Raw genomic sequence first — 20,706 nt, 5'->3', positions numbered from 1 at the left:
TTTAATTTCCAAATCCCCTTTAAATGTAACTTGGCTTTAGACAGGACCTGGTCTGGTATGAGTGGGGCGTTGGGTTAAATTGCAGTGGAACAATGCCACCAAATTGAAGCAGGTAAAGAACACAAAAAAACACCAACAAAAACCTTCTGCAGCCTGCCCCTCTTCATCCCAAATGCCAAATAAAAACCTCACATCTAAAAGCAAGGCAATACAATCACCTGAGAAACATTCCCCACAAAAAAAACTCCAAACAGCTCTTTGTGCTTTTTCTTGCTTTGCTTTTTGGTTTTAGTATAATTGTTAATGAAAAATAAAAGACTATATTGGTTTCAGCACTTCTTGTATTTGTTAGCATTTTTAAAGGGTTTTTTTTTGTATATTACCTAGCATTAGCGATAACTTGGAAAACTAATGATTATTTCACACTAATAAAAATCAATGCTTTCTGCTTTGGGAGGGAAAAAGGTGCTGATAATGGAAATTGTTTTGGGGAGAGGAGAGAGTGCTAAAGCATTTCCTTTTTAAAATATATATACATTATACAAGTCACAGATTTGTGGAACACATGGATATTGCTATTCGTGCATCTTTTGAAAAGGTCTTTTGACAAATGTTTTTTCTTAGCTTTCCAGCTTTATCAACCTCCTATGTGCTATGTCCTGTTTAAAGACATGCTGGTAAAGTAGTAGCTTATAGAGTTTTAATGTGATCTTTCTAGGATTTAGATTTTTTTTTTCTTCTTGGATTTTGACTCGATGTATGATTTTTAGTTAATATAGATGCAGATTTAGAAATTATCTATTCTGATTATTTACTCTAGTTAAATCCCCCAAAAGTTCAGTTTAATCCTAGTGGTGTGCTGCATTCCACACAGAGCAAAGAAAATGGTTTGTCTCTGCCCAGAGGAAATTGCGGTATAGAACAAATGGATTTGGACTGCTCTGCTCAGTTCCAACTGCTTTGGGAAAGATTTAAGATAAGAGATAAGTGCAAGTTAATGATGTTGCAGAACAGCACTGATTTTAATTCTGTATATTCCAGTTTGGGGACTTTTTAAAAATACTGCTCTTGCTCAAGTTGGCACTAGTAATAGGTATTTGTTAACTGGTGTCCTTCCTTCCCACTAAAGGAAATGTGAAGATACTGTAGATACAGCATTTCTGGAAATATTTGCAGCCCGGTTTCCAACTATGCTCTTAAGCCTTGACTTGTGGGCTTTACTGCTTTGTCAACTGTTTTCTTTAGAATGTAACTTATTGAACTTCTCTGCAACACAAATTGCTTCTGAGGAAGAACAACAGACAATCACCTGTCTTGTGTGGCAGTCTAAATACCACTTGTAGAATCCCTGGACTTTTTGGGTCAGATGTCACCAGGTAACTTAAATGGGCTGCTCTGTCAGAGTAGGATAAAAATGGAGATCTGTGAGACAATTTGGAGGACAGTAAATGAAGGCCATTAGCAGGGGCAGGTTTGTCAGGTGAGACCCAGGAAGAAGTGGCATATTAATTCCTGTATTTCATAGGGTTTTTTCCCCATCCCCTTTCTTTTTTGCTCCCAGATGCATTTTAGAGACTTGTCAAAAGTAGTTCTTAGATACAGCCTTTTATCTTTAACTGTCAGTCAGTGATAGGGAAAGGGAATAGAGATTATATGTGATGGAATTGTTTGACATCCAGGGAATCTAAAACATGATCTTTAGTATTATCTTTGCCTGCTAGGTGATTTTTGGTTTTTTTTTTTTTTTTGACCAGTGGTGCCACAGTTCTTTGCCTGCTAAGAGCTGCTCTGTTTTACAAGGTAGCCTCCTGTTTTGCACAGTTGGGAAAGGTCTGTAAGGCTTCTCCTCTCCCTTCTGCCTGCTATATGCCTTGGTCTACCTTCCAGTAGCAAACCTCTCCCCATGGCCAGGAATCAGTGGTGTAGAGAGGGATCTGTGATGGCAGCAGCCAGTGATAGCGTTTTCAACTCTACCTGCACATGCAACCTGGTTTCTGCCTTACAGCTTCCACTGCAGTTTACTGGTCTCTTCTCCTTGTATTGTAGCATGAATAATCCACACAAGCACTTGCAGCAAATTCCTGTAGCTTGTTTTGGCACAGGATTGAAATGAGTGATGTGCCAGAGTGAAAGATGCCAGTCAGCTTGTCTTCAAAAGAGAAGAGCTGTACAGGTGACCAGTGCTTCATTCCCAAAAGCCTAAGAGATGGCAGGAGAGGCAACGCTGCCTGTTGCAGCTGCCTTAGCAGAGAGACAGAAGGTGGCTTTTGTTTTTGTGAGATGGTTCAGTGACTTTTTCCAGAATGAGTCTTTTTGGGCATTGATCAGATGAACAGCTGACTATCTGTAGTGATACAGTGTGTTTCATATGGTGATGTATTGTTCTCTTACTGTCCCTGTCTTTTTAGACAGTAAGATCTTCTGACTCCTGTCAGGTATGGAGCCCTTTTTCTGCAGAGAAAGGCTGAGTGAATTGGTGATGTTAAGTCTGGAGAAGAGAGGACTCCAGGGAGATGATGTGGCCTTTGAGTACTTAAAGGGGGCTTGTAAGAAAGATGGAGAGAGATATTTGACCAAGGCATGTAGTTATAGGACAAGGAATTAAACTGAAAGAGGGCAGGTTTTGGTTGGATATTAAGAAGATATTAAGAAGAAATTCTTGATGATGAGGGTGGAAAGGCAGTGTAGCAGGTTGTTCAGAAAAGCTGTGGATGCCCCATTATTTGAAGTGTTCAAGGTCAATTTGGCCAAAACTTCTAGCACCTTGGTCTAGTGCAGGATGTACCTGCCCATGGCAGGGTGTTGGAACTAAATGGTCTTTAAAAGTCCATTCTAACCCAAACCATTCTGTGATAACTGAGAGCTGTGGCCCAGTGGAAGCCTCGTGGTTTGTTCAGGTGCTTCTGTAATCCCATGGCTTGGTGGCAGTGGGTGAGGGGATGAGTGGTGAGGGAAGCAGGTTGTTCCTGTGCTGCAGAATTAACATTCACATGCTTTCACATGACTGTTAGTCCACATGGTATAGATGGAGTTCAGCTGTGAAGGTGCTTGCTTTCTCACCCTGTGCTGGAGATGTGGCATTTCTGAGATCTCAGATGGTATGGAGATTAGAGCAATCCAGCAGCCTTGCAGTTTGATAGCTTTTCTGAGGCTCCACTTAAGATGCAGTATGCGTTTCTTCATCCTGATAGAGATAATGGGTTTTAAGCAATTACACCCAGGCTAATTCCTTTTGATAAGAGCTCTACATTATCTAAAAAAAGAATCCTAGTCGCCTGGGAAAGAACAATGTAAATGTCTCTCTCACGGACTCTTTCATTTGCTCTTCTCTGATATCTTCAGATGATAGGCTGCAGATCTTTCAAGCCATAAAAATCTATCAAATTTTTTTTAGGTAAGGGAGTGTTGCAGCCAGAGAAACACAACTGTTTTCTTGCAAGGTGTGGAGGGAACCCTGTGTGCCTCAGACAATCCCAGTCTACTACGGTGATTACAGCTTTGACATAAACAATCAAATTTGGTCTCTTTTAAAGGAGCCCCTTGTTTCTCCCTGGGCAGGCTGGCTGGTTGTAAAGTCTGGGTTGCTTCTGCTGAATAAGGCAGTCTGAATTTTGTAATTTGGAAAGAATAGGAATAGCCTACCACCTAATTTAGCATACATCCCAATCCCTGCTGTGTGTTTTTCTCCACTGGAAGGAAGGGTATGATGATGTCATGGGTTAAGCAGGAATGGTGTAAGGGATCTCACTTAGTTTTTGTTTTTTTTCTTCTCTTTTTGAGACTAATATGGAAATTTTGATAGTTAGCTGTCTTTCTGGTACTTCAAGAACTTCCCTTTTCTGCTTAATCATTGACTTTCCCTTGCAGACTACACAGTGTAGAAAATTTAACTGACTGCATTTAAAAAATAGAGGAAATACCAAAGGAAAAATCTATGTTTAAATGTGCCCTTTCTAGGAAAACAATGTTTTTTCTATATTAAAAAAAAATTTGCTGTAACGGTATTGAAAGGTTTTCAAATATAGTAGATATGTTTGGTATAACTCGTTCTTTCTCTCCCAGGTAGTCACTGATGACATTCTTGATGTGTAACTGCCTGATTATAATTGAAGCTGGGAGGAGAGGCAAGGAGGACAGGGGCAGATTGGAGATAAAGATTATAATCTCCTGTGCTGGTATGCTTTGGCTCTCCTTCCCAAGAGGAGCCTGTGAATGTGTGGCTTGCTGCCTATCCCCTCACCTGCCTGCTTGCTAGGGAAAGTTGCTGAATGCTTCCCATCAGGAGCCTGATAAATTCTTTTCTGAAAATGGAGGAAGAGTATTTGAGTGGATGTGACTCTGGTGGGCTGGGGAAAAAAAAAAAAAGGCGAAAATATTTTTTTCCTTCAGTTTGGAAAATGGCTTCATGCATCACAAACACTATAGTTAAGCAGTTGAGTAGAGAAATGAGGTTTGAGGTTTTGCTAGAAATATTTTTAATGGTAGGGGATCCATTGCTCACACTCCAGTGTGGCACAAGAAGGGCTGCCCCTGCTCAGCCCACTCCCAAGTGCTGCAGCAGGTATTGCTTGGACTGGAAATAAATGGAGGGGTTCAGGGAGGGAGGATCGTTACCACCATTTGCAAAGTTTGCTGCAGAATTCTTTTCCCCATCATAAACTGCTGTGAATTTGAAAGGGCTGCTGGGTATTTCCTTCCCAGACATGGTAATGTTTAGCTGGCAAATGAAACAACCTTTTGTTCGGAAAGCTCTTTTGAGATGAAAGGCGTCAGCAAAGTTGTCGCTGTGTCTCCTGTGACTGCCTTGGTTGAGGAGCTGGACTGCGTGTTCTAAGTCTTTCTGATGCAGAGGCTCAAGTGCTTAGTCTGAGCCAATTTACTCATTCGTTAGCTCTTACTTTTTTGACTTTAATTGGCTTCCTACTGCATGTCAGATTGCATTTTCCTTTGGCTGGCGGATGTGGAGGCGACCTCCTTCTCTGGGCTGCTACGAGAACATGTTTGCTTATTAGATAGAGCTGTCTAGTGCAGGCTGGAGGAAGCACCTTGTGAAAAGAGAGTGCTGAAGCACAAGTATGTTCTTTGCAACAATAATACCTTCTCAGCCTTGTGGATGACTCCACAGGTTACTTTTCATCTTGTTCTTTCCTAAAGTAATACACAGTAAATTGTATGTGGAAATGAAGCTCCTAGAAGACTTTCCACGTGTCCCTAATGCAAGGGGAAATCCTTAACCAGCCCTTTCCTTGAGGAGGTTTGTAGCTTGTTGAGAGTTTAAACAGACTACCTCTTCTGTAGATCCTGCACAATTTTGTTGCCTTGTTTTCTTGGTTATCCTAAAAATGACAGGTTGCTATTTAATGTACTCGGATTGACTTCACAACCCATCTACTCAATCATTTCCTTTCCTTGTTCTCGTTTTTGGAAGGATTTCATTTAATGCCAGCAACGTGATGGTGCATCTGAGTGGTGGTACAAATTTATGAACCATTGCTAGGGAAAAAATACTAGCCCAAAGCTGCCTCGGATATGTCGGAGCTATTTTGCCTCTGTCTCACTAATATGGCAGACTGCAGTGTATTTTTATTCTACTTAGAGCCACGCTTTGTCCATACTTCTGGTGGAGTATTTCTTGCATTCCCATGGGAGAATCCTCTAATCAAGTGCTTGACAAATACCCACTAGGGCTTTGTGGTTGTTTTACATTTGTGTGTTTCTGGCCCAGCCCTGCCAAAGGACCAGTGTTGCCTGGTAGTGCTGTCACCAGTTTCGTGAACCCAAGGAATATGTCCCATGCCTTGTGTTTGTGTGCTCTCCTCCTTACACGGGCTCCATTGGCTTTTGTTTTGGAAGATAGTTCCTTGCAATTTCCTCTGGTGGTTGTGTAACTCAATTAAAAATAACGTTTTGTATTTAGGCAGTTAACCTTGTGCTTAGACAAATTTGATGTCCAATGCTAACTCAGATCCAGTTATCGAATTCTTACTAAATACACATCATTGGTGGGATCAGTGATACTGAGAAATACAGAATTGTCAAAGTTCTGTTGTTTTCTTTCACAAGTGTATACATTGTTTTGTCCTCCTCCATCTGTTTCTATAGTTAAATGGGATTCAGATGAATTCATTAAGAACCTGTCACCTTATATTAACAGTGAAATATATTGGGTGTCATGGAAAAGAAATGTTTCCAACAAATTTACATAGTTTTAAGCTCTTGTATCATGATTGCACTGGGAAGGTGAGGGGGGGTATGCAGCATAACACAGGGCTCTGTAATAATAATATATTTGCAAAAGCTCCTCACCTATCTGCCAGGGTAATATGGAGCTCACCTTTTGCCAAGACTGGTGTCTGTAGCACTGTGTCTGTAGCTACTTCTGCCAGTTACATGAAATGTTAATCCCTGATGCACAGCAAAGAACATAACACCTTGTTTAGTCTCTTAGGGATAGCCTTGCTGCAGGACCAAAGGCAGAACTTTGAATTCACAGCCTGCTGGGTCACTTGGAAATGCACTTATCCTTGGAGTGCCTGCCCTGTGCACACTCCTCCTCACTTGTGGGGAGGGCAGAGCAGCTGCTCATTCTCCTGTGTGGTGATGTTGCCTCTGCTCCAGCTTTACCAGAATCCTGATTTATCTTAGCAATAACAAATGTTATTATTTGGAAAGTATGAAATTCGGTTACACCTCATCCCTCTTCTCTCCTGCAGTCTGTTCCACTGCCTTCCTTCCAGCCCTGGGTGAAGCTTGTGGGACTGTGCTGTGGGGAAGGGGGATAGTCCTGGCTTTACAGATCTGGTGAGGACTCCCTGTGCTCCTGTCTGTCACTTCACTTTGCCTTTTCTTAGGAAGGTGCTAATCACCCCCTACCTTCATTTAGTGTCAAAGGGTCTTTAATGACCTTGGAGGAAGGGAAACAGAGCTGTCGGTACTAATCTCAAACACAAATGTGCAGCCCTTGCCACGTTAGTCATGCCTTTGTCACCTCTAGATTGGATTAGTGCAGTGCATGGTATGTGGGTCTACAGCTGAAGACGAATGCAGAACAGTGTTGTCTGCTTGTTTTAGTGTCACCAGAGAGTATTTTCTAGAGAGATGTCAGTGTTTGAAGAGTGCCCTCAGTCAGGATCCTGAGCTGACTTCTCACAGTGGTTTGCTGGAAGCTGGTTTGACTGTCAGGCTTTAAAGCTTACCTGCTGCTGCTACCGCTTTCTGTAAGAGGATAAGTTGAAGGATTGAATGCAACTTAAGACTTTGTGAGGAAGTATATCAGAGCTCTGTAGCTTGCTTTATTTTTTGTTGATTCTTTTTCTGTATGGATGATTTTATGATTTTAGCGTGGTGGTTAGGTTAGGAGATGTGTCCTTGAAGACATCTGTCCATGGAACAATACATTGTCAGTGGAGGTTTTCCTCTCCAATGCACATGTGAATGGTGCAGCAAAGTCCAGCTCCCTTATTAGGACTAGTCAATCACTTGATCAGGTATATAACAGTCTCCTGGGAGGGATAGAAGGGGTAGGAGATTAACCCCAGTCTGCATTACAAATAAGTTTAATGAAGTACTAATGTTGAATACAGAAGGTCATGGCAGTGAGGAAATTGGACTATTATGACTGAGCCTGTACACGTGAACAGCCTGCAAAGTAAAGAGCATGATAAGAGTTCTGAACTGGGGAGGCAAAGGCAGTGTCAGTCCTTGGTTCAACTGTTTGCTGAAGTGTAACTGCAGATAAAATTATGCTTTTTCTCTTGCAATTGTGCTCAGTACAGTGTACAGCTGCTTGTGTAGTTTTTAAATGCCCACAGCAATCTTACTCTTTAACACATCCTTCTCAACACTGCTCTGGAGGGGATAAGCTGTGCTTTATAGCAGGTTCCCCAGTGGGGGGTTTCTGTTCACAAGACTCTTCTGCCCACACTTGGACACCCATTGGCATGATGGGCCTAAGCCAGCAAGTGGAGTCCTAATCTGCAGCAAGAAGATGTGTAGAGTGATAGGAGGGAAAGGCTCAGCAAATATATCGGTGTTCATGTCACTAGTAGGTGGCTTTCCAAGTGGATTTGGTGAATTGTAGCAGATGTGGGATGCTGTACTTTGTGTGTTGGGAGGTTGTTTGTTTAGATTTATCTTTTCCTCTGTGGTATCTCAGATAATTTTTTTTTGTCCAATTGCTTTTGGTGTTGTTAAATGTCTACTTGGTTGTATCAAGATGTGTCTTTCAGTGTTCTGGCTTCTACCTGGCTGTTAAAATATTTTGCTATGGATGTGGAGGTGGTGGGATGCAGTAAGTTGTTCATGTTTGGAGGCTGAGTTTTAATACTCATCTCTTAAGAGATTTCTCTGGTTGGAACTACGAATCAAAGCAGTTTGCTCTTTGGAGAAGTAAGGACCTGCCAAAATCCATGTGCAGCTGCCGGGGTTATTCTCTGGACTACAGAGCCAAATCAACCAGAAGAGTCTCTTGCTGTGTCTTTGCCAGGTCCTCTGGCTTGTTTAAGTGCTTCACACTTCTGCCTGGAGCATAGCATAATGCTTTGCCAGCCTTCTGCAGAAAACTGCTGTTGTCCTTCTTTCCTTCTGAAGAGATGGTCTCAGAAAACATGGTCTGAGCACTCTGTATTCCTCTGCTTTGTGAATTCAGAATACAGAATACCACTCTGTATTCTGAGCCTGCTCTGCTCATGCTCCCAGGTTCTAGGCCTTCACCAGATAGGAAACCTGGGGTTGCAGAAATCCACTCAAGCAAATCGTGTCCGCTATAATCAGTTCTTCCTTTTAAATTCAATTTGGAGGGCAAGAAATCTCACCTGTGTGAGAGAAGCCATGACCCTTCAGGGCAGCTGTGACTGTACTCATTTTTGGACACTGTCAACTTAAAGTTCTCATGGCCCTCAGTCTAGGGGAGAATTAATTTCCTACTTCAGACTCTCTAATGGTATCAGCAGAAGTCTTTATAAAAATTCCTGATTAGATTATGCCCTCGTTGTAGTAATAAAAACCACTTATTAATGTTGTTAAAACATCTTACACTTGCCTTGTAGTAAACTGTTATCCATTGTATCTATGGCTAATTCCCTTCTTTTTTTTTCTTTCTTTTTACAATTTTCTCTCAGTCAGTATTTTGTTACCTCATGTGTTATTATGTAAGCAGTGAAAAAAAGGTTTCCCACACTAAAAATGGTGGTTTTAGAGGCTCCTGCTTCAGTGAGATTAAATGTTAATGGGAAATAATTGCTCTTACTAGTTCTTGCTTTCTGCAGAGTGGGATGCCCAGTCTCGGCATATTTAATTTTTGTTTTTTTCCTGGTTGAAGCCTATCCTTAACCATGTGTTATTCTTTATTCTCCTGCCTAGCTTTCTGCAGAGGGCGCATTGTGAGAGTGCCCAAAGGTCCCCTCATTCGGGTGGTGGGCACGGAGGTGGCGATCCCTTGCAGCGTTAGTGACTATGATGGACCCAGTGAACAGAACTTTGACTGGGAGTTCTCCCGGGACACTGACTTCGTGCGGATAGTGAGTACCTGGGATTCTACCTTCACCTCTGAGGAGTACCAAAAACGCGTGGGCCGCGGGGATATCAAACTGAGACGGAGCAGCAACGATGCTGTGGAACTTGTGATTAGGAACATCCAGCCACCTGACCAAGGGAGATACAAATGTTCCACGCCCAGCACTGATGCCACCGTTCAGGGAAATTATGATGCAGAGGTCCAAGTGAAAGGTATTTCTGAAGAGTGAGGTGTGCTTTAAATTTGTTTTTGATATTGATTATAGATGTACCCATAAGAATGTTGACTTTCTGTTGTTTATGATCATTGTGATTTTTGGTTTTTTCTTATTATTATTTCTTTTTAATTCTCCTGAAGCCAGAATTTAAAATATGAAATACGATAGCAAAGGCAGGTGAGGTGAAGAAGTGAAGAGAGGCTGTTTACTGTAAACACCACTTTTCTTTTTTCTGCCTAGTAAATATGTAAATAAACCACTAAGTGGTGCGTTTTCTAAGATGTCTGCAAATATTTCATGTCCCTAAGCCTCTGGATAGAGAAGCTAAGTTCAGGTAAAAACCACAGGCTGTCGTCTTTCTCAGTTTCAGTGTCATTTAGGGATCTTTCTGTATGAAGGAGGTAATCTTCCTTTTCTCCTTTAATATGTTGATAGTACAGTCTTGTCCTAGCTTTGCTCTATCACTTAGCATTTTTCAGTATTAAATTTGGACACTATGTCTTTTCCCATGTCTTATCTTTTACTCAGAGGAATATGAAGATTAGTTTTGTGTGGGAATAGTCAAAATGATAATGTTTGAATGAGAAACTAAAGTGAGTGGAAGAATAAATGAATTCTTGTCTTGGCTTGTTTCAGCTGAAATTTTTTCAGCTGAATTTCCTTCTTCCTGGAATATATTTGTGCGGAAGAAGGAATGATTGGCAATGTGTTGCTCTGTGGTGGTTTTATTGCCTCGCATCTGAACAGCTCACTGTGGGTGTTCTCTTCTTGATTCTGTTTCATGATGCTTGTATCTTTCGGTCCTTTTTATTTTTTTTTATTCTAATAGTGATTTCCGACGGGTTGTCCGTGAGTGGTTCCAAAGCTCGTTCCTCGACGTCTCTCCGGCTGTCTGAGGGCGACTCCTTCAAGCTGCGCTGCTCAGCTGTCACCACCTCACCGGAGCACACTCACCTGCACGTGACCTGGCAGCTCAAGAGCGGATCCTCCTGGCGGGACATCCTATCTTTGACACACGAGGGCAAGTTCCAGCCGGGCCCCGGCTACGAGGAGCGCTACCGCAGCGGGGACATCCGCCTGGACACGGGAGCCAACGACACGTACCGGTTATCCGTGTCCCAGGCTTCCTCGGCGGATGGCGGGGCCTACAGGTGCCTCGTGAGCGAGTGGGTGAGAGGGGCGGATGGCTCGTGGCAGAAGATCCAGGAGAAGAGCGTGGAGATCGCCACTGTGTCGGTGCAGAGGACCGGTGAGTGTTCCCGGTGGGCTGCGGTCGCAGCGCTGGGCTGTGCCCAGACCCTGGTGCTTTGGGGTAAGCTGAAAGGAGTGAGGGTGCGTTCCAGCAGAACCTGGAGTGCTGTTTGGATAGCTGGCCTGTTTACATCCGTGACATCATTTTTCTAGCTTTATTCTGGGGAAAAGGGGGTTGATGGCATGGAAAGATTGCCTGGAGCCTCTTGGATACCTAGACCCAGATTTTATCCTTCCTTCATTTCAGAATGCTCATGTTTTATATTTCTTAAATAAATGTTAGGTTTAACACCTGGTTACCCAAAGACTTCCCTCTGATCTCTTATTAACACAGGGTTCCATAGCACTGAACAGCTGCACTTCCTCTGTGAAAGTGGATTCAGTGATAGATTTGAAGCTTTTCTGTATGCTGTTTATTAAAATAGCATGGAAAGATCAAGAGAAAGGAGGAAGGCAGTGATAATTTAACAAGGCAAATTACCCAATGATTTTTATCACTGGTCTGCTTGCTCTGCTGTTTTGGCAGGGGTCTGGGACAGTAACGGTTCTGTTAAACACATCATTGCATGCTTGGCTAAAGAGACAAAAACACATGCAGCGCTATGCTGAGGATATCCAGATATCCCTGCCCATACAGATTTCAGGACTAGATGCACTAAGCACTTGATTGCATTAACATTATCAGTGCTGGTTGGAGGAGAGAGAGTGGGGGTGATGCACCTTATCACTCAATAGGTGGAAAAACAGGCATTGATGGTCTTTCAGAAATATGAGATTATCATGGTATTTTAGAACTGTTCAGACAGGAAGGGTATCTTTTCATTTTTGTAATCCTTTAATCACTATGGGGAAAACCTAAAAGTCTGGATTTTTTTGATTGACTCATTTGGATGAGTCTTTTAATGTCTTGGTGGTACTTAGCCAGTGAAATTTGACAGGATCAATCTGCCCCCTCTTTTTCATGGTGTCTGTTCCACAGCAAAGCTTGCAGGTACTTCTCTGCTGACACAGGACTTGCCTAATTAAGAGCTGTAATTCTCAATTTTGTCACACTTTTGCAGTGTTTGAGTAGGTTTAAGTAGGTGGGGTTTAATCACTGGATGAAAACAGCATAAGGCTGGCCAAGACCAGTAGTGGTACAGTTTTTTGATGTGGTTTGGGTGTGTGGTTTGTTTGTTGTAGGGGCTTTTGTTTGTTTTTCTTTGTGTTTTTTCGCCTTCATTTTAAGCTCAGTCATAAGCAGCACTGGCACTTTGTCAGGGGCATGAAGGCTTTTTTAAAGTTATGCTAAAGGGGATAGGTTATTCTCCAGCAAAATGCTATATACTCATCCTGTATAAGAGCATCTTGTGCTGACATCTAAAATCTCTGCACTTGAATGCTAAAAGAATTTGAGATGTAAATGGTTATATGCCTATGGGTAAACTCTCTCCAAGTCCCTCTATGTGCATATATTGCCAGATTGTGAATGCCCATCACTTTCATGAAGACAGAAATGTTGCTTGGAGAATTGCTGCTCTTAACCTTGCAGATGAGTCTTATTTTGTATTCTGGTATTATCCTGTTAAATTAGCTAGGCTTTCCTACTGATTCCAATCCCATGATAAGACAGTGATGCAAGTCCCAGTGAGAGATTCATCTGGACTTGGTTTCAGCACTCAAGTGAGGCCTGCTACCCTCTGTCCAGTTTGACTGCTTTGTGTTATCAGGTGGTGAGGGGTGAAAATGAGCATTGCTTGGTTTTATTGGCAATAGTTCTGACTACTCAGATTTGCTCTAGCCTTCATGTGTTTTGTCTAATTCCAGGTGATAATCTGAGGAGGTTTGTGCAGATGGGGAACTCTTATGTAGTAGAACATAATCTCAGCAGAGACACAGCTGCTGGTTTAAAGCAGGTATCTTTATTCTTGCTTGTGCTGAGAAGAGCCACTGCTGTAGCAGCCCTGTCCACTGGCCTCAGTGGAGACTTTAAGAGCAGCTGCATGACACACTGTGGGAATGGTGCTGCACTGAGACCCAGATCTAATCTTCAGGCAGCGTAGAACAAGTGAGTGAGCAAGTGAAGACACGTGGTAGCCTGGTCTTGACACTGTGATTCCATGGTTTTCTTTTAGTATTCTGTATCTGGTCCTGTTTGAATGCTGGCCATGTATATTAAAAATACTCACTGGCCAGTGGTTGCTAAGTGTGTTTGGAGTGGCAGTTGGAGTTGCTTTGAAGTCCCCAGTGTGTTGTTCTGAGCAGTAAGTGGAGAGATCAGCAGTATAGGGAGTTGCTGCTGCCTTGTTTGCTTCTGTTTCATGTTTTTCCAGCACACCTGAGGTCAGTCAGGACTCCAACATGTGACCATGGCTGCTTCTCATCTAAATCTGCTCTGTTTGAGGAGCTCAAAAATGTCAGCAGAAACCATGTTGAATTCCAGTGTAGTTCCTAGTGATTCCTGTAGATGTTTGGTCTTTTGAGGCAGTCCCAAAACACTTTGACCCTCCTGTGAGACTGAAAAATCCTGTACACGTTTTCCTGCTGTGCAAAGGTAATGTGTGGTCTGTGGATGAGAGGAAGCCTTCATGGACCAGTTGCTGTTGAGTCATAAAAACGCTCTTCTCCCTCCCTTTCTCCCCTCTGCCCTCATCACACATCCCTTGCTTGACTGATAATGTGTATTGCCCTTGTAATAGATCACTCAGCTCAATATCCAACAGGCATTTGAAGGTTGGGCTACTGAGCCTGTTCAGAAGCTCCTGTTAGAGAATGTGAAGTCCTGGATAACTTAGAGTGAGCTGTGTTTATTAAAAGTAACAAATAAAAAAAATTTTTTTGTTTGAATTTTTGTGTCTCTCTTTCCAAGCTCTAGATGTGGTCATCTCAACCAGCAATGTGTCTGTGACCGAAAGAGACTCCCTGGATCTTACATGTAACATCACAACAGACAGAAGTGGTATTTTCCAAGCAGAGGTGATGTGGTATTTTTCTGCATCACCTGATGACACTTTGTCAGATGCTCAGCTCCTGCTGAGCATGGACCATGATTCTGTTGTCAGTGATTCAACTCTCATCAGCCTCAGCCATGTGGACAGGAATTCCTATCGCCTCTTGGTGCGTGATGTGGATGTGGAGGACTCTGGCTACTACTTCTGTGAAGCTGCTATCTGGGTGCCCCTGCACAATGGGAGCTGGCATAAGGTGGTGGAGAGGACCTCTGCACCAGTCAGTGTGCTGGTGACAGCACTAGGTGAGTGACTGTGCTGTCAGACTTCTTGGGTAATGTATCCCTCAATCCTTGACTCCATCAGAAAAGTGAGAGTACCTTGCAGAATCTCTTCTGCATGAATGGTTCTCTTATTTGCATCTATTATCTATATGTAGGGATCTCTCTCTCACATTCATTTCTCTTTGTGCAAATATCCTTAGAAATAAAGTTACCTGAGAGAAGTACTAAAAATGAAACTCCTTTTTAAGAAGTAAAACTACTTTAAAAGCCTGTTGTTTTACAGATAGGTCTAGATATGTCAGCCTACCCAATCTGTTCTGTAGTTTATTCTTGAGGAGATAATAGCTTCAATTTAGAGGCAGTGAAACTCAGGATGTTGTTGCAGAATGGTGTAGGTAAGGTATTTGCACCTGCTGAAATTTGCAAGCAAAATTTGGAAGCATGAATGAAGCTGGATGTGAACTGGCAGATTCTGGTGCTTGGTGCCTGTTCCCAGCTCTGACTGGATGCAAGCATCCAGGCCCAGATCCTTTCAATGTACCCTTTCAGATCCTCTTGTCATGAGAAACTGGTGGTACTGTCCAGTTACAAAGGCAGAGCTCCTCCAACATGAACGTGCTGAATGAGGCTAGCATATAGAGAGCCTGTTTTTCAGTAATAAATAGCTGTGCCATAAGGTTAAATCCCATTGACAATGACTTTAAACGTTGCATTTTTGCATTGTGCAGAGCAGTTGAGCCGTGGCCGTCTCCAAGTACACTTGTAATGTGTACTAGAAGTGCACAAGTGATTAATGTCTTCATTTCCTGTCCTCATTCAGCCATTCACATTGTACCTTAAACTTGTGAATGTTCCCTCCTTCCCCCACTTGTGTGCATGTGTGGTCATGCACATGTGTTCATGTGTGTACAGATGCACACTCGTGTGCTCTCTTGTTGTGCCTACTCTTTACTCTTTCCATTCTAATTTAATATTATTTGGGAACAGGAGAAAATAAAATCTGCTCTCCAGCAGATGCAGATGCTTGGTTGCTAGGGAGAGGGAAAGCAGAATAAATTTTCAGTGTTTGAGGTTTTCAATTGCATCCAGATTTCACCAGCTCCTCCTTAATGGAAGTTAAGAGCTCCTGGAGTATTAAGTCGTTGAATTGTCAGTGAGGCTGTTCTTTGACAGCTGACAGAGTGGAGGAATGAGGTTTATCCAGCCAGCCTTTTATTCTTTCTAAATCCTCTGTTTGAGTGTCTGTCAGGGTGAAGTGCCTGTCTGGAGTGGTGCTATCAAAAGGAAAACTCTCTTCTTAGGGTCCTTCCCCTGCCCACAAATAAAACAAACCTCGAGCAGTTTTCTAAGAACTTGGGAATCTTGCAGCTTTTTCCTTCTTGTGTCCCTGTCTAGAGAAGTGCATCTGCTTTCATAGTCTTTGTTGCTGTGAAGATACTAGTTGGTCTTGAATGCCTTCCTTTTGAGTGGGAGGGGAGGCAAAGTGGGAATGATAAGGGAGTTGTAGAGTGCGAGCAATACATCATGAGGCCCTGGTGTAAATTTGTCTTTTGTGAAAGAGAAAGGAAGAGCAGTGTAGCTGTGGGATCTTACACCAAAAGTGGGGTTTTGCCATCATTACTAATCTGTGCTTTGGTTGTAGCAAAATTCTGTGCATTTTCTTTTTATTTTGCCTTACTTATCCAGAAAATGTGCAGAAATCTCCACATGCTCACTGGTAGTAGGTACCACAGACTTTGTAAGCAGTGCTTTTATGATTTTATGTTGCCTAATGTCACAGAAACTCACTGTCTGTATTACCAGATTATCTGGGGTCTGGTGTGTATTGATGCCCTTGTTCTTGCTAGATGCAAGGACACTGGTGAGAGATCTTTTCTGCAGGCTGACATAGAAGCAGCCCAGCTTGTTTGCTACAATTGTTTTTATCCTTTGCATCTCAAGTCCGAAAGTGCATATGCACACAGAGTTTCCACAGCAGTTCTATTAAGATGCTTTATTATCTTGGCTCATTGGTGAACTAAGCCTAAGTTTTAGCCTTGGATTGCCTTCTTTGTCCCAATTATAGCTTCAGTTAATTGTTTCTAGGAGGGCAAAATGCCAAGTAAAACATAAAGCAGGAAATAAATACGGAGTGCTGAATACAGTTAGGCTGTAAAAGCTGTGTGATGAGTATTGGCCGAACAGTTGGGAAGCAGGTCATTTTTCTGAATTATAGTAGACAACAAGACAAAAATACTCTCATACTAGTAAATAAATATGTATTTCGTTTGTGGTGTGAAGTTCTTGCTGTAATCTTTTTCCTTTACTATCTCTGTAGTCTGGGAGAAAATAGTCATGCGGCTCGCTTATCGCTTTTAGGCTTTGGGCAGCCAGCTATTTCAGATTTAAATACAGCAGCCCCATTCTTAACCCATAAAACTCAGACACTGATTTTCCACTGTGAGATATTCCAGCCTCACAGTTGTACAGCACATACTTCTCTATTCAGACTGTGAAGCTTTTTCTGATCTACACATCTTCAACTCTTATCCTACTTAGTATTTATTGACCTAGGAAGTATTTAAACTGCTGACCACTGAAACTTACTGTGCTCAGCTCTTGGTGCTGCCTGTGGCCAGTGCCAGTGGTGTTCTCTGTCCCCTGGTTTGTGTGTCTGGGTGGGTGAAGTGTTTGCCTTTTAAAGGGCTGCTTTTTACCATTTTCAAACTGTTGTAGACATCCCAATTAGTGGGGTGGTTAAGTGTGGAAAAGAAGGCATTTCAAGATGGAAGATGGCCTCTTATCCTGGAGAGATATTGGGGAAGTGGGGTGTCTCTGGTCAGTCCAAAGCTAGAGGATAACCAGTGTCCTGCTGCAGGCTGCCCCAGGCATTTGACAGGTGGAAAAAGTGGCTATCTGGGTTGAAACTGAACCTACAGGTGGGTTACTGGGGGCAGACCTTAAGGAAGGAATTATTTTGCTCAGCAAGATCTATTAGTCCTGATTTTTTGAAATGGTCTGACTAGACCTATGAAATGTAACATCCAGTTTGGAAATGCAGACCTAGGGGTACCTGTGTCAGACTGGTGCAAGTCTGAGAACAAGAGTCCAAATTCCAAGGTCTTGTAAGAAAAATGCATATGGTGGCACTTGGCTTCTTAGCTCAGATGCTAAAACTGGATGTTACAAGTTAGTGTATCATTTCATTAATTCTGGTGTGTTCTCCTTTCTTGTAGCTTCTAACCTGTTTCTTCTGTGTTCCCTCTCCTGCAGAGCCAGACTATGACGTGTTTCTGAATGCCTCTAAAACACCCAAGTTTTCAGATGACCCCACAGAGCTCGATTGCAGGATCACAAACGTACAGGACACCGAAGCAAACATCCGCTTCACCGTTTCCTGGTACTACAGGCAGCACCTGCCCGGTGACGATGTGGTGGCAGAGGAGCTCCTGGCTTCCATGGATGCAGACTGGACCCTGCTACTTGGGGACAGGGGCAGAGAGCGGATTCAGAACGGGGAAATAATCTTCTCTAAAAAGTCTGCTGACACCTTCAGTTTGAGGATCCAGTGGACTTCAGAGAGTGACAGAGGGGATTATTTCTGTGTCATCTCAGCGTGGAGCAGGCACCGCAACAACAGCTGGGTGAAGAGCAAAGAAGTGACTTCTGCATCTGTCAACATTTTCTGGGCTACACAAGGTAGGACCTTTACAACTGGGTGGTTGAGAACAGGCTTGTCAGCCAGAAGGCCTGCTGATGGGCTTTGGAAATAGGGTTCTCTGTTTATGAAGGTTTAAAAGCACTGTCAGCCTGTGTAAAGGCCTCTTATCTGTGGAGGAGAATAACTACATCACTACTTTACCTGTTTTATGCAACAGTTTGGAGTGGAAGTGCAAAGGAAGAGACACCATCAAAGGAGAGATTCCATCAAGCTGCTGAGACTTCCAGGAGCTGGGCTGGAAGTGGCAGGGGTGGCATCCAGCAGCATTGCTCTGGTCATTGCCCACTTTCGTGACTCAGAGTATTTTGGTCTCTTTGGGATGCATCTTGCTGCTATCAACAGGGTTATACTGAGGTGAAAAGAGGAGTGTCAGTTTGTCTTCTCTGTCTGACAGTTTGAGAGATGTGGTTTTATTTTTCTCTTCTCTAAGCCCATGTTTAAAAGGCAGTTCTGAGAAAGTTCATGGGCTCAGTACAACCAGGGTATCAAAAACTAAGTGGGTAGCTGAACAAAGTAATTCAGTGGTTTGCCTGGATCTTGACCTTGTTTAGGCAGAAGTGACTAGCTCTAGTCAGTATTTAACTTATTTTGGGAGCATTTTTAGAAGCTTAATAGTTACCTGAAGTTGCTTAACTGTGGTTTAAAATGGAATCCGTCTTTCTTGGATGTGCTATAGAGTGATACAGTTTTGACTCAGAGTGAATCATGCAAGAGAGGTCTGTTGGAGAGCATGAGAAAGGTTAGGATAACCTAGGATGTAATGTCTTTTTCAAAAAATCTGTGCTTAGCTAAGCTGCATTTATCTTGATAGATAGTTTAACAGTCTAGCTTAGGCATCCACAGGCAGAGAACTATATTTCAGAGACAAGCAATTTGAAATAATTTTGAAGTTGTTTAGGGATAATCCCTGAACAGCAAATTGGAAATCTTCTGCTGTGATTCTGCTTCAGTGGAGAGAGAAGTGGTAAGTGGTGGGCTGCTTGCTCAGTACTCCCTGCGTCTCCAGACCAAGCCTGTGGTCCAGGGAAAGGTCTTTTTTTTGGTTTTTTTTTACCCCTGAAGCAGGCTTTTCCAGCAGGACTGAGAAGTCTCATTAATGCTGAGTGTTGGTCACAATTAGTTCAGTGTTATGCCACAACACGGAGTATGTGTATGTGCATGTCAGTGTAATGGATCGTCGCCTTTGGAGCAGCTAGAGAGACCAGCTGGAGTTGAAAAGTCTCAGCCTGTGTTGACATTTCTGAGGGAAAACAAACCGTGACAGGTGTGAACATTCCCTTGTTTCTGGTTTTGTTCCAGAAACTCTGCTAATTTTGCAGCACAAATGTAAATGTTATAGTCCCCGTGCTGAGGAGTACGTTCTGTTGGCAAAAGTTGGGGTTTGGGGATTTATTACGTGAAAGTGAGCTCTCCTGCAAAAACCTGCCCCTCCTGAAAATGGATGTTATATGTATATGGGCTGGGGAGGATGAAATATAGGTTTGATTTCCCCTTCTCTTCAACCCATCAACTCCTCCTTCAGCAGCACAGCCCCAGATGCTTCTCCCCGTGTGCCCTGTCCCCTGTCATATCCTGTTCCTGTGAACTCCAGACTCGGCTGGGAGCCCAGTGCTGGAGCCAGCAACTATGAAGGAGTTAATCTGCTGCTGCCTGTGCTCTCTGACTGTTGTTTTGACAAGTATCTCTGGTGATTTGAGTCCCTAACTGCTCCCAGTGCTTTATAAAAGCCAGCAGCCAGGCTCCCACGTGTTTGCCTAAGGAGAGAACAGAAATTTGCCTCTTCCTTGGATAGCTTATGCCTATAGAGAGACTTTTCTTCCATCTATTTCATTGCTTGCATCTTCTCTGTTGACATTGGAGCAGTGCTTTGGAGGGAGGACATTGGAGATATCTCACTTTGAAAACAATTTTTCTCAGTTCTTGAGAAGGGAGAAATGGATTTATGTTGTGTCTGTGGGTCTCTCAGCAAAGAGGGGTGTTCAGACCCTTTATTCAAAATGTAAACTTCATATAAAGATGTCAAAACCCCTTTTTTGTGCATTGTGTAATAAGTTGTGTGTTTGCCCATTTGAACTTGAGGTTTTATTGTCTCTGTTTTCTATTTTATTCTGCAGGGACCAATAATGCTCACACATCTTTCTGCTTACTCAGCTTTGCAAATGCAGCCAATTGCTATCATAGATCACCGTTGTTTTTGACATAGTCTGCCTGACATGTTTCTTCCCCTCCTCTACTTTCTCCCCTGCCAAGGTGACAAAGAAGGCATCTCTGTCTCATCTCAGAAATTAAAAACATCAGTTGTATTATGTTTTGCTTATTTAGAGTACAAATTTCAGTCAGTTAAAAGGGGTAAAGGAAGGGAGGAAACCTTTTTTGACTAGCTCTGTAAATGACTTTCGACCCAGAAAAAAAAAGTCTGCTATTTTAAAAGATAACTTTATTTATTTATTTGAATGAGAGTTACATTTAGAACACAGATACTGCTTGCAGCGCAACGTGGAATCAATGTTTTTTTCCTAAACCAGTGTTGTCAGCTTTGGATCTGCATGGAGTACTTAGAAGAAGAGTACATTATCTTTTAATTGAAATTCCAAATCCCAAAGGTACCATTATTTGCGGTTTTGTTAATACTTCTGTCTTTAATTTACAAAATAATTATATTTAACATAATGTTACTTGTCCTAAATGTTTGCCCAGGCCCTCCCATCACACTTAATTGGGAGCAAGGGTGCCTTAATCTTTCAGACAGTCCTGCAGTAGAGAATATAATATGTCTGCCACTTACTTTTCTTTATCATTGCTGATACATCACA

At 42.6% G+C, this 20,706-nt stretch overlaps 1 protein-coding gene across 2 annotated transcripts in view; it reads left to right on the top strand.

Moving 5' to 3' along the window:
- The window catches only part of PTGFRN (prostaglandin F2 receptor inhibitor), a 66,010-nt gene that overhangs the window by 18,974 nt on the left and 26,330 nt on the right, over nt 1–20,706 (top strand). The window contains exons 2-5 of one of the 2 annotated variants that reach the window (XM_015643403.2): nt 9,361–9,726; nt 10,561–10,980; nt 13,831–14,214; nt 17,446–17,871. In XM_015643403.2, coding sequence (XP_015498889.1) covers nt 9,361–9,726; nt 10,561–10,980; nt 13,831–14,214; nt 17,446–17,871 — 1,596 coding nt within the window. Of the gene's footprint in view, nt 1–9,360; nt 9,727–10,560; nt 10,981–13,830; nt 14,215–17,445; nt 17,872–20,706 lie in introns of those variants that run through there. The other variant, XM_015643413.1, reaches the window with a different exon arrangement.

Source organism: Parus major, chromosome 1, assembly GCF_001522545.3.
Source record: "Parus major isolate Abel chromosome 1, Parus_major1.1, whole genome shotgun sequence".
In the NCBI taxonomy this organism is placed as follows: domain Eukaryota; kingdom Metazoa; phylum Chordata; class Aves; order Passeriformes; family Paridae; genus Parus; species Parus major.
Note: the sequence above shows the minus strand (reverse complement) of the source record. Positions and strands in the feature narration are given on the sequence as shown.